Source organism: Drosophila grimshawi, unplaced genomic scaffold (assembly GCF_018153295.1).
Source record: "Drosophila grimshawi isolate 15287-2541.00 unplaced genomic scaffold, ASM1815329v1 contig_848, whole genome shotgun sequence".
NCBI classification, from domain to species: Eukaryota; Metazoa; Arthropoda; class Insecta; order Diptera; family Drosophilidae; genus Drosophila; species Drosophila grimshawi.
Genome location: NW_025063692.1, coordinates 3,284,385 through 3,297,448, shown reverse-complemented (window position 1 = coordinate 3,297,448; position 13,064 = coordinate 3,284,385). Strand labels below are relative to the sequence as shown.

Here is a 13,064-nt window from a genome sequence, read left to right as displayed (position 1 = left end):
GCATGTAAGCGACATATTCTTTTCATATCTATAAGTGTAATAATAAAACAAAATTACAACTAAGCGCCGCTTTTCGCTTGTATCACATATATCCTAGATGCCGTCATTAAAAAAGGATTTTCAGTGTACCCCTAAAAGTAGTCCCCATTTTTTTGCACGAGCATAATGATACCGATACCGTTTTTATGCCATAGCTCTACCATATCCTTAATCACACGTGAATGGACTATTGATTCGCATTACAGGATTTCGCGTGTTCAAAAACAAATTGCCATTTAATAACACAGCGGGTCAAGTCAACATTTATGAGTAAAATAAAAAATCCGTGGTAATTAAGATTATCGGTTTACCGCGGATAGTCCTACGTCGGCCGATTCTTATTTTGAAACTCAAAATTGCTCATAAATTGCTCATATCCTTGCGGACAATTATAACAGGTTATTGCGATTCTAAAGCATCATGTCCTTTGGAAATCTATAAGAATATGTACCTCAAAAAGTATGTGTGCGAGTGAGTGCGTGTGTGTCTGTGTGTGCTACATCTTATGCATAATACGTCACACATGCATATCTGTCCACTCTCTAATTGGATGTACGTACATATGTATTCCTATGTATGTAGTAGAGTCAATGTAGTTACTAATTGTAATCGTAATTGTCATCGTAATTACTTAGAACATTGCTTATGTTTAACAATTGTTGTCGTTGTTTTGTTGTTGATGTTGGTTGTTGATTGTTGTTGGTTGTTGTTGTTATATTGCTAGCTTTGCCATGCTGTTTTGTCAACGCTCATCATATTTTCCTTGTAGTTTATAACACGTCCAGTGTTTCACAGTGGGCAACCTCGGCTAGCTCAGCATTCCCAGAGGTGGGTAGTTACAAAATACGCCGCTAGGTAGCGTTGTGTGCTGCAACGGCTATTCAATTTTGAATTTAAATCGGGAATCTTGCCAAATCCGATGAAACCAAAACAAAATTCGAACCAATATGATTATTACTTTAGACGGCCCTCAATCCCTATCCTACCCTATTAGAGCTCCAATATAAGTATTCCGTGTATTTTGACGCAAAAATTGTTTCCCCAATTTGGCAAAAATCCGGACGCCGGATTTTGTTGAAGAACAATGGTACTTAAATATTTAACTTATTAATAAATATGTGGATAAATAAATATATGAACATGAATAACGAATAGATATACAAATTACTTAACATAACATTCAAATACATACAACATTTACTTAAATATTCTGAATGAGGAATGGATGCGCTAGAGCACTGCGACCTGCGCGCTGAATTCGGGTTCGACACAATGTATGATTGTTTGGCTCTGATCACATACGCGCAGTCGTCTTGCACTCGACAGGGCATGGTTTTGATTTTTACATGTGTTCTTCCCTTTCCTTCCCTTCCCTTTCAACTTCAGACGAGTTTTTGGTCGCCAAGCAAATTATATATAACATAAATTATAAACTTGCGGCGTGACCTGCCGTCGGCCATCTGAACATAAACCACAAAATTAAAACAGCACAACAATTATTTAAACAGACACACTTACGCCGAATTGGACTCCACAAAGCCTAAAGTATAACGGAGGGTTAAAGCACTCCTAAAGACACTCCAACCTTTGTTTGCACGGCACAAACAAATCTACGCGCCACGGAACATGACCTAACCCACAACACGCCACCTCGCGGAAAATGCCACCACAAGCAACGCTGATCTCGCTGACCCTGCCAGCTTGCTTCCCTTTTTCAGCAATGTCTCCCTTTTTTCCCTTTTGGTGGTGGTATACGATACTTGCCTATCGATACGCTTGCAAATGCAACAAGTTTTTGATTTTGCTGTCGGTTTTTGTTGCTGGTGCTTTTCTCCATGCTGTGGTTCCCCGCGATGCTTTTCTTGATTTTGTTGTTGTTGTTGTGATTTCTTCGGTATCAAAGTATAACAACAGATTAGTCATAAAAATCGTTTATTCAGGTATAAGTATTTTTTAAACTGCGAAATTACATTAAAATCAGTGCTATTATGAAAAAAAACAGCACTATTCTAAAAGCGACGTCTATCTCTGTCTAATTCGTAAATATCGCTTGCTTGTTATTCGTTTCTTTTCCGTGTATTTTTTATTTAAAAATATTTCGTTTCACATTTAGATATATATATATATATATATATATATATACGTAAGAAAGAAATATGGAAACAAATACAACGGCGTCCTAAGCTGTTTCAGTGTCACTCTAGCTGCTATCACTCGAACTTGACGACGATGAATCGCTGGGACTTGAACTGGACGAAACAGGATTCGCTGGCTGCACAGCCTGCTGCATAGACTGCCCAGGCTGCTGCACAGGCTGCATAGCCTTCACTTTGCTCGATGTTTTCCGATCTGCAAGAGAAGCAAGAGTATGACATTATTACATTATTGTTATTATTATTAATTCAAACATAAAGTTCATAATAGAAAATTCACTTGTATCACAACCCTCGTCCCAACCAGATTGTTTATTTGCATACCGAAACAAATGGAGTTGCTGATGTGGTCTCAAGGTTTAGTTACAAACTTACAACAAACTTACGTGTTTTTTTGGCCAAAGACGACGTCACATAGTGTCTTATCAGCGTCTCCGGATTTAGCGTGACATTGTCAAGCTGCGGCTCATCCTCAACCGAGTGGCTCTGAGTTGGGCCTCGATTCTGAGCGATGAACCCCAAATATCGCTTTTGCTGAACTGTGTGTCACACGACGTAAACGACATCGATTGCGGAGCAGGATGAAGCGGAGCAGAGAAAGAGAAGGAGGAGTTAATATATTTACCTGGCAGAAATTCAACATTGTCTTCTGCTAAACATGACCACATCTGGACATAGCCAAAGCCTCATTGATTGATCGTCGATGAGGAAGGAGATGGCATTGGATGGATTGTGTGCACTTAAACCCAACGGAACATGAGTTAAAGGGCAAAGGGAAGCGACTTCGACCCCTTCATTCTTGGTCAGCAGTTACAGTGCATCATTTGGAAAAGCAGTTCGCGCCTACCACACGCAGATCAAGATTCGCGATCGATTCCCAGTAGTAAAAACAGACACAATTTGAATATATCCTGATATATAGCATTGATCATGTTGTCTTCTATTTATGCTTCCAGATAACCATCTGGGTCTGAGTAGACGCAAGTAATCGGACACATTCTAGAGTTGTCCCCTTGGGTTTGAGTGCATACAATAAGCCACCATCATCTCCCTCTCTCTATGCTCAAATAAGACAATTGAATTTCTATCATTTCATATCACATTTGTGGACATTTTCAACAGTGCAACTCTAAAATCACTTCCAAATGATAGTAAGTGCATGCGTGTGGGTGTGTAGATTAGAAGCTGCGTACGCGTCTCACCTGACATCATATTAACAACATTCTCGGAGCCACCAACTCCAGCACCGGCGTTGCTGGCATTATTGCCGTTGTTCTCGGTGCGTCTGGCATTTGTGGTGCCTCCACCAGTTGTGGCAGACGCTGTTGCATTGGCAGCCGCTGGGCGTGCTCCACTGCCGCCGGCATTGACATTCGCATTGCCCTTACCTCCACGCTGTCCCTGGCTATTAGTACCTTTGCTAGTGCCACCAGAGCCGCCAGCTCTGGCCGCAACACCAGGGAGCCCAAGGGAGCTCGCCAGTGCATTAGCGGGCGCTTTACCACCGCCAGCTGAAATACCCACGCCCGGATAAACGCCTGCATAACCGCCGGCACCCGCTCTTCCGGCAAGAGGAGGTACATGCTTGTGTAAAGGCCAGGCGTTGCCGCGCGCAAACTCTACCGAGCCCTGCAAAGTAAAAATAATAATAAGCAAAATATTATTATGCTTATATAATGCGGAGTTCACCTGCTGACAGAAAATATTTAATTATTAAGTTAAGCGACCGACCGATAACTATGGTAGTTATATAAATGATGTAGTAGTCAGATCGTACTAACGGATAATTCAACAGGAAACAAATATGGATATTTAAAGAACAATAGAGGCGGACATGGCCATATGGACTTGACTATTAACGCCGATGGGAAAAGTAAGCACGAAAACCACGTGGTGCGATAAAGGAGAAACTTTTGCATCATTCCTGGTAATTACCTGACGACTCGATTCCTGCCTCATTGCTGTGTTGGCCACCTTGGCCATGGACGATTCAAATGCATTCACGTCCGCAATTCGTTTGACGGCCTTCTGCTGGACGGGCTGGATGGCATTTGGACCCATACTATTCAGAGTCGGCTGGATGACCATGATGGGATCACCATCCAATGCTGCCACAGCCGCTGCCAGCATTTTTGCAGCTGCTACTGATGCTGATGCTGCTGCCTTGACTTGGGCTGTCGCTGCTGCTAGCGCCTCCAGCTTTTGTGCCCTGGAGGATTCGGATGATCTTCCTGTCGTTGTTGCTGTCGCTGTCATCGCTGCCGCCGCAGATGCTGCTCTTTTAGGGGCGGTCGGTGCGCATTGATTTTTGTTGCCCCGCTTGACCGCGACGGACTCCAGTTCGAGCTCCTCCTTGGGCATATCTTTGATTGCCTGCAGAAAGACAATCTCGAGCGCTTTGGCCCTACCGATAACATCCTCAGTGGGCTCATGGTACAGGTAACAATTGGTGAATACCATATTTATATCGGCGACAGCCTCCGTGGCGGACCAATAGTAATTCTTCGTCAATCGCTTCTTAATCGTACCCAAGTCCATTGGCTGTTTAATGATATTATGGTAGTCGGGCAGCTTTAGTTTTTTTGCATTGACCGGCTGTTTAAAGGGGTGCGCATAATGATGATTCCACAAGGACTTCATAACCGTTTTTAAGATATAGTCCAGTTTATTTGTACGACGTCCCGGTCGATCCAACCGCGGCACAGTCGATGGCTGGACGACGCTATTTCCTGGTTTGTTGGATGCCATAGTTCTTTTGTTCTATGTTATATGGAGATATATGGATATTTATAATTATATTTATTATTATTTTGAAAAATCAAATAATTTTTTGATGCTTCGGGTGATTATTTTACGCCAAAAACCAAAGCCAACCACAAACATCAAATCACAACTTCAATAATGTCAGACACAAGCCCGGGGCTTTCTCGTCCTCAGCAAATTATTGTCAACTGTGAATTGATAATTGGTTGCTTTTAGTTTCTTCCTTTTCGCAATGTTTGACTTACCATTTATCAGCTGCACCTTTTTCTGCTCTACAATTTAATACACTTATATAATATTAAATGTTTTTGCTCTTGAGACTGCAACACAGAACAGAAGTCAGCAAAATGCGTAAGGAAAAAACTAAATCCGCTCACAAGCAAATGATTTAATCAATTGTCATTTGTGAGAAGCAGATGACAACTAAGGAAAATTTCTATGTTAACATTTACATCAAAATGACATTTTGCAATTTTAAAAAATCTGATGGCTTATTTGACATTACTGTCAATATCCAATATTAGCATGAATGTAAATGTAAACAAGGCTTTTCAGTTTTGCTTATTGATTATCGATAAGTCGAGTCGAAGAAGCTTTTTGGCAAGAATTGAAATTTAACGGTATTTGGAGAAAAGAATAATATTCGCTGATCAATTATTTGATTTCACTCTTGGGATATATAGATTCTGGTTACCCACAAAAATGATCTAATATCTGGTGAACTGGCGAATGAAGGGAACTTCATAATGCATAATAACATTTTCGAGTGTTTAGATTCTAGATGACTTCATAATCCTTGAATGCAGTTCGTTTGTTTTCTCTGAGTTTTGCAGGTATCTGGCCTTGTCCTCTTCACGATATTCCTGCGCCTGCTCAGCGTAAATACAAAAACTCACACATATATAATTTTTTATCAATCTTTATTTCTGTTTTTTTTTTAAGTTTTTGTTTCTTTTTTTTTGTTGTTTGATTTTGTCTGTTGCTTTGTTGTTTGCGCTCGTAGGCCCGTTTCTTGTTTCATGTTTAATTTTATTGTGTTTTTTTGCTGGGTTTGCTTGAAAACATGTACTAATTGTACGCATTAAAGGTAAAATATGTGTAAGTTGTTAATGCATTTTCATTAATAGTAGGCTTACTAAAAATTGTTAAATTGTTATTTTGCATTTCTGAATTTTACACTCGTAAATACGTACTACTACTACTACTACGGGCCTAGCATCGGGGCTAGATTAACAACAGCTTCATTCTCGCTTCTCGATTCTTATGTTCCACTTTGGGTCTGTTTTAGTTCATTTTAGTAAGTTTACATTTTAGTGTTGTGTCGCTTTCAATGTTATCGTTATTAACTATTATGTGTTCTATGCATTTTTATAAGGCTAAATCGTTTACTAAACGCACTTAATGTTATTTGTTTAAATATATATATATATATATGAACTATATATATGAATGTATGTTACATGGGCTTTTGTAATCGCGTCAACTCAGTTTAGTTATAACAGAAAATGTCAGACAATTCTAATGCTAAAATTTCATTTGCCATATCCAGGATAAAGGATCCATATGTGTCCATACGTGGCCTGTTAAAATATATATATACGTAGTCATATTTGTATGCATAACTTGTTTAGATGTAGATTTATGTATGTATTAATCGGTATATATGGATAGTAAGGAAAACTGGTTTTCATTTATTTGTTTTTGTTCTTGTATCTTTATTTTATTTGTTTTTTTTTTTTAATTTTTTCATTGTTATATATACATATATATTTATATATATATATATATATATATTTACTGATATTTTTCTTTCATTTTCAATTAAATGCTAAAATTAATTATAAAAAAAAAGTTATTTATTGATACATACATATATTTATATATATATACACAATATATATATATATATGTAGTTATATATATGGTGTGTATAGTTAAAAAGCTAATTTACACAAATAGAGGTGACATTTGAGAGAGGGGGTTGCGGGGTATAGATAACAACATGAGGATGTGTACTTTTGGGGTTTGCATGTAAAATGGGTTTAGGGGTATTAGTATTTATCGTAGGTGTACACAGTAATAATAGGAATAAAGTAATTACTTAAACACACACCGGCACCCACACACACACACACACACACACACACACGCGCCCACACACACTTGCTTGTATTTACTGACCGCCATTTTATATACATTAAAAAACAAAACTTACACATGCAAAAATAAAAATTAAACAAGCAGCAAAAGTACAGTGCACTCAAAACACTCACAGATATATGTTTTGTGTAATGCTAGACGACCTTGCTCAACACTACAACTAATTTTTATTAACGATGTGTGAATTTGATTCTCCTCTCCCTCTCCCTCTATCTCTCTCTCTCTCTCTCTCTGTCTCTCTCTTTTACATTAACTGAGGATGAAGGAAGAAAAAGTAAGTAACGCTATTATCGTTGGAAGATATACAATCGGTGTTGTTCTTGGCTATGGATTGCGCATAAATAGATCTGTCTGTGTCTGTCCATGTGTGCACATATATATATATATATATATATATATATGTATACATATATATACATATGCCACTCACTCACGTAGAAAATCAGAAGAGCTTAATGGAAGTACATACATATGCTTAATACTTATTACATATATACGCATATATAATATATATGGATTGATTGATATATGTGTATATATAACAAGCAAATCAGAGGCTGTTTTGATTATTGACAATCTACGTTCATTCTGAGCCTAATGTAGAAAAATAAATATATATATATGTATATATACATATATATATATATATATATATATATATGAATATATATGTACATATGTAGATTCGAGTAGTTGTAGTTTTAGTTTATCTATGGAATCAAGGAAACCCTCCGATTTGAGCATCATCCTAATTACTATGGCAGCTATAGGCTATATTATAAGCTATGTATGTATGTACACATATATGTATATGTATGTGTATGTGTGCGTGTGTGTGTGTAAAAGAAAATAAATCAAGTGAAAGATTTGTTTAAGGCTCGCAAATTGCTCTTGAATTTCATATAGAAGACAATAGATCCAGGACAGGCCAGTCCATGCCCATGGGTCTCATGGGTCTCTGTTTAGATACATATTACACGTTAAAAGTTTAGTTTAAAAATCAGTTAATGCTATTATGCGCTATACAATTATTATCGCTTTTGGGTTTTTGTTTGCTTGTCTTGTGATGTTCTGTTTCCCTTCTACAAATTATTAAAACTTAAACACACACACACACACACACCACTAACAGGCACACACCGAAAGACATTGCAACTTTGATTAGATAAATGATCTTGTTTTCTTTTGTCCTTTACCCTTGCAGAAGGTATACGTGAGGAGACTCTCCTCTTAGCTGCAGGCAATGTTGGAGACGGGTGGTTTGAGTCAGGAATTAATATATCATATAGCTGCCATATGAACTATCGGAAGGTTTGGATGTGAGCAGTTGTCGGTGCCATTCTGCAAGGGTATATATATTATTCGGTGTGCCGAAAACGTTGTTTGTAATTGGGCGCGTCACGTGAACAATTTCGTTGCTACTTAAGAACTAAATGTACATTTAATTAAATGTGTGTGTATATTTGTGTGTGCATATATAAATTACAAGTGGTCAGTGAGAGGGGCAGGGGAGCGGGGGAGCAGGGGTTGCAGTCGACTGCAAAATTATTATATAAGTAAAATATAATTGAATTTTTCTGTTCTTGTTGTTGTTGTATGTTAAAGTCATCAACTTTAAATTAGTTAACAAATGTATACAAAAAAAGAAAAAAAAAGATTTTTAATCTAAGCTTATCGGCTACAAATCAATAATCAATGTTAAAATATATTTAAATCAATAATAATAAATTTAAATTTATTTGATTAATTTAAGAGAAAAAAAAGTGTACAATTTATTTTGTATTCAAAGGAAATTTGCCTTTTAATATAATGTGTTGGTTGTCTGTCTGTTGTGTTTTGTGTGTGTGTGTGTGTGCGTGCGTGTGTGTGTGTGCTATACCCTATGCATAATACGTTACATGCATACATATGCAATTTATGTATGCCTTTGTGTGTATATATATTTGTACACTCTCTAATTGCATGTACGTACATATGTATTCCTATGTATGTAGTAAATGTAGTTACTAATTGTAATCGTAATTGTCATCGTAATTACTTAGAACATTGCTTATGTTTAACAATTGTTGTCGTTGTTTTGTTGTTGATGTTGGTTGTTGTTGTTGTTATTGTTGGTTGTTGTTATTGTTGTATTGCCAGCCTTGCCATGCTGTTGTCACCGCTCATCGTCTTTTCCTTGTAGTTGTTGATTTTGCTGCTGCTGTTGTTGTTTCTGTCGGTTTTTGTTGCTGGTGTTGTTTTTCTCTATGTTGTGGTTCATCGCGATGCTTTCGATGCGACTTTTCATCACGCCCTTTTTTATGCAGCTTTTCATCGTTCTGCTTTTCATCACGATGCTTCTTTTGCGGATGTTTTTCGCGATGCTTTTCTTGTTGTTGTTGTTTTTGTTGTTCATCGCTATGCTTTTCTAGTTGTTGTTGTGGTGGTTCTTCGTTATGCTTTTTCTGTTGTTGGTGTTCATCGTGATGCTTTTGTTGTTGCCGGTGTTCATCGCGATGCTTTCTATGCTGATGCTGATGTTGATGCTGATGCTGATGTTGATGTTCATCGCGATGATCTTGGCGATGCTTTCTGTGCGGCTCCTCATCGCGATGTTTTCTGCTATGTGATCGCCGTTTCTGTGAATGCGACTTGCTGGTGGCAACGCTGGTGGATCTAGATTTGGATTTGGATTTGTGTTTGTGGGAGGACGACATTGCCGCCGTGGCCGTTACCTACAGTGTCTCCTCAAAGGCAGCCATAAGATCACTCTGCATGTTCATGTCAATTTGGCCAGCCATCTGCGCAAAGATTTTTGGGTCAAATCAGCAATTAAATAGTAATATTTCAATAGTAAGTTCAACCAAAAGCTAGATGAGCAATCAATGTATTTGACAACTTGCAATTGTTGTCAGCAGTTAGTATGAATAATATTATTCTTGATTAAGCTCGACACTGAATGCTCAACTGTAGCCAATTTGTAATTGTTATTTGTATTGGAGTATTTGTATTTACCGCTTCGCGTCTGCGTCTCTCTTGTTCCGCACGTCGTTGCTCCGCACGCTTGGCAGCCGCACGATCCTGCGGCGATTGCTGTGCCGGCGAATTCTGACCCTGACCCGGCGACGCCTTGATGTCATCCATTCGCGATATTTGCGGCTGTGCATCGTGCACACTTTTCCTGCAATGTAAAATGCCAAAAAATGGCATTATACAATTGGTTAATACAATTTGGATATGCAACTTGTTTCAGTTTTGATTCTCCGATTCTCTGAATCTCCGATTTTTTGATTTTCTGATTTTCTAATTTTCTGATTTTACTCACCGTCCGCTTTCCATGGCGCCCAATGGCGATGCAGTCAGCGCCAGAGCATTTACCGCTGCCGATGCTTGCGCAGCGGCTGCTGCTGCTGCAGCTGCTGCTGCCGCCGATGCTGCTGCTGCCGCTGCTGATGAATGCTGATGCTGTTGTTGCTGTTGCTGCTGCTGCGACTGTCCACTGCCGCTCGACTGATGCCCATTGCCGGAGGCGTTGCTGCCAGCTGTAGCCACACTTGAAATGCCGCCGCAGCTGCTGCTGCCGCCTTGGCTGTTGCTATTACCGCCAACTAGATTACTGGCCGTCGCAGCGCCTAGACTGGCAATGGCAGCGCCCAAGCTGATGTTGCTGCTGTTGCTGCCGCCGCCATTGCCGCCGCCGCTGTTGCTATTGCTGCCGCCGCCGCTGCCGACAAGACCCATTAGTGGATTGTTGCCGCCGCTGTTGCTGCCGCCACTATTGGCGCTGCCGCCAGCAACCGCAGCAACAGTGCCACCGCTGCCAACACTGCCAGCGCTTCCCGGTCCGTTGCTGTTGATAGAATTGCTGCTATTGCCGCTGCCGATGCGTGAGGCATCTGTGGCGCCGCTGCTGCTACTACTACCACCGCCACCGCCACCGCCGCCGCCACCGCCACCGCCACCGCCGCCGCCGCGTTCGCCACTGCTGCTGCCGCCCAACGTTGACGACTGCTGTTGCTGCTGCTGCTGTGCCCCAGCGATGCTGTTGTTGTTGTTGGCGGAGCTTGAGGCATTGGTGGTTGCTGCTGCTGCTGCTGCTGCGGCGGCGGCTGCAGCAGCAGCAGCAGCTGCTTGATTGACAGCAGCATTATTTGCAGCTGTATTTGCTGCAGCAGCCGCAGCAGCAGCAGCAGCAGACGACGACGATGATGAGGAGGAATTGGATTTGTGATGCTTGCGCTGCTGTTGCTGCTCCTTTTCAGCGGCCTCCTTCTGATGCTTCTTCTCCTTCTCGGCCGCCTCGAGCAGCTTGAGGCGATCGCGTTCTTTGGCTTTGTTGCGGAACTGCTGAAAGGAGTCCATGGCCGGCTTGGCCTTGCTCGATGTTGTCGCCGTATTCTGTGGCGAACTGGCCGATGCCAGCGATGACCACGAGCTGGCATTCTTCAGATTCTGCTCGACGGCAGTCTTGAACACCTGATAGCCGGCATGCGCCGTGTGGCCGAGATGCAGCTTCAAATCGGACGGTGACTGTTGCGGCGGCAACACTTTTTGATTATGATGTTGCTGCTGCTGCTGGTGTTGCTGCTGATGTTGATGCTGCTGATGGTGTTGATGCTGCTGCTGATTTTGCTGCAACTGTTGCTTGTCGGGCGGACTGGGCATCATGGACTCGATGGGTTTAGGTATGATTAGCATTTTATTTGCAGCCGCTTGCTGCTGCTGTTGCAGCAGCTGTTGTTGGTGATGTTGTTGCTGCTGTTGTTGCTGCTGTTGCTGCTGCTGCTGCTGTTGTTGGTGATGGTGATGTTGCTGCTGCTGTGGTTGCAATTGTTGTTGCTGCAATTGCTGTTGCAGCTGTTGCTGTTGGTGTTCGGCATCTTTATGCTTGCCGCCGCCACCACCGCCACCGCCGCCTGTATTGCTGCCCATCATCATCACATGATCCTGCAGCGAAGGTAATGTCATATTGAGATTATCAAAGACGGGCATGCCACTGAAATCATTCACATTATAGCCATTATTGTGCGACTGTTGTTGTTGCTGCTGCTGCTGCTGTTGTTGTTGCTGATGCGGCTGCTGCTGCTGTTTCTGTTGATAGGCAGCGTTAGCAATGTCCATATTGAAGATGGTATTATTAAGCAAATGATTGCCATTCATTCCAGACACATTCTCCAGGCTCTTCGACAGCAGCTCCGTCATGTAGTCCACGTGTTGTTGTTGCTGCTGCTGTTGCTGCTGCTGTTGTTGTTGTTGTGGTTGTTGTTGCATGCCAAACTGCTGCTGATTGCCTGGGGTAGGCTGCTGTTGCTGCTGCATCTGCATAAGCTGCTGCTGCCGGTGTGCCATATAAAAGGAATCCTTCAGCGCTGACGATGGTGTTGATGATTTGCCCGTGGAGGAGGCGCTGAACTCCAACGAGGCCAGCGACTGCTCCACGGGATCATCGAATTGTGGAATTTGCTTCAAGCCTGTTGCTAGTGCATCGTTATTGTTATTGTTGCTGCTGTTTGTATTGTTATTGTTGCTGGCAACACCACCACCGCCGCCACTGGATGCGAGCGCAGCTGCCAGCGCCGCATGAGGATCATTCAATCCGATTCCCCCATCCGGCTGCTGGTGCTGCTGCTGCTTGTGCAGATTGCTGGCAACCCGTATGCCACCTGCCGCCGCACCGACATAGCCATGCGTCGTCTTGCCAGCATTACTGCCCAATAGCTGCTGCTGCTCGCTGCTCACACCCGATCCAGCAGCAGCACCCGTACCAATGGCCGCACCCGTTTGCACACCGTTCTTATGGTGTCCAGCAACTTGCAGCATACTGTTGTTTGCGGCGACACCGCCACCAACTCCAACATAACTGCCCCCCGTCTTATTGTTGTTGTTATTCAGCACTGCTGCCGCAGCCATCGGATTCGCATTGCCCAAAAGGTTAGCGAAACACAATAAAACACAACAAACGACACACAC

The 13,064-nt window shown here is 41.7% G+C and overlaps 2 protein-coding genes across 2 annotated transcripts; both read right to left on the bottom strand.

Annotated features, from left to right (window-relative positions):
- Positions 1-2,193: 2,193 nt before the first annotated feature.
- Positions 2,194-4,340, bottom strand: LOC6569271 (homeotic protein female sterile). Its single transcript, XM_001995734.2, has 4 exons — positions 4,128-4,340; positions 3,395-3,821; positions 2,579-2,731; positions 2,194-2,388 (listed from the first exon to the last, which is right to left on the bottom strand). Exons 1-4 carry the CDS (start codon positions 4,320-4,322, stop codon positions 2,240-2,242), a joined length of 924 nt encoding a protein of 307 aa, XP_001995770.2. The 5' UTR covers positions 4,323-4,340; the 3' UTR covers positions 2,194-2,239.
- A 5,489-nt stretch (positions 4,341-9,829) lies between these two features.
- LOC6569270 (homeotic protein female sterile) lies at positions 9,830-13,004 on the bottom strand. Its single transcript, XM_043215983.1, has 7 exons — positions 12,638-13,004; positions 12,373-12,565; positions 12,036-12,090; positions 11,235-11,861; positions 10,420-10,511; positions 10,110-10,275; positions 9,830-9,895 (listed from the first exon to the last, which is right to left on the bottom strand). Exons 1-7 carry the CDS (start codon positions 13,002-13,004, stop codon positions 9,830-9,832), a joined length of 1,566 nt encoding a protein of 521 aa, XP_043071918.1.
- Between the last annotated feature and the right edge of the window lie 60 nt (positions 13,005-13,064).

Excerpts from the sequence above, each read along its gene's own strand:
- LOC6569271 (XM_001995734.2), bottom strand. The coding sequence starts at position 4,322 with ATGCTGGCAGCGGCTGTGGCAGCATTGGATGGTGATCCCATCATGGTC. Across the intron at positions 3,822-4,127 it reads GGCAGGAATCGAGTCGTCAG|GGCTCGGTAGAGTTTGCGCG; the intron begins GTAATTACCAGG and ends TTTACTTTGCAG. Across the intron at positions 2,389-2,578 it reads GTCTTTGGCCAAAAAAACAC|ATCGGAAAACATCGAGCAAA; the intron begins GTAAGTTTGTTG and ends CTTCTCTTGCAG.
- LOC6569270 (XM_043215983.1), bottom strand. The coding sequence starts at position 13,004 with ATGGCTGCGGCAGCAGTGCTGAATAACAACAACAATAAGACGGGGGGC. Across the intron at positions 12,566-12,637 it reads GCTCGCATCCAGTGGCGGCG|GCTTGAAGCAAATTCCACAA; the intron begins GTGGTGGTGTTG and ends CACTAGCAACAG. Across the intron at positions 11,862-12,035 it reads TACCTTCGCTGCAGGATCAT|CAACAACAGCAGCAACAACA; the intron begins GTGATGATGATG and ends CAGCAACAGCAG.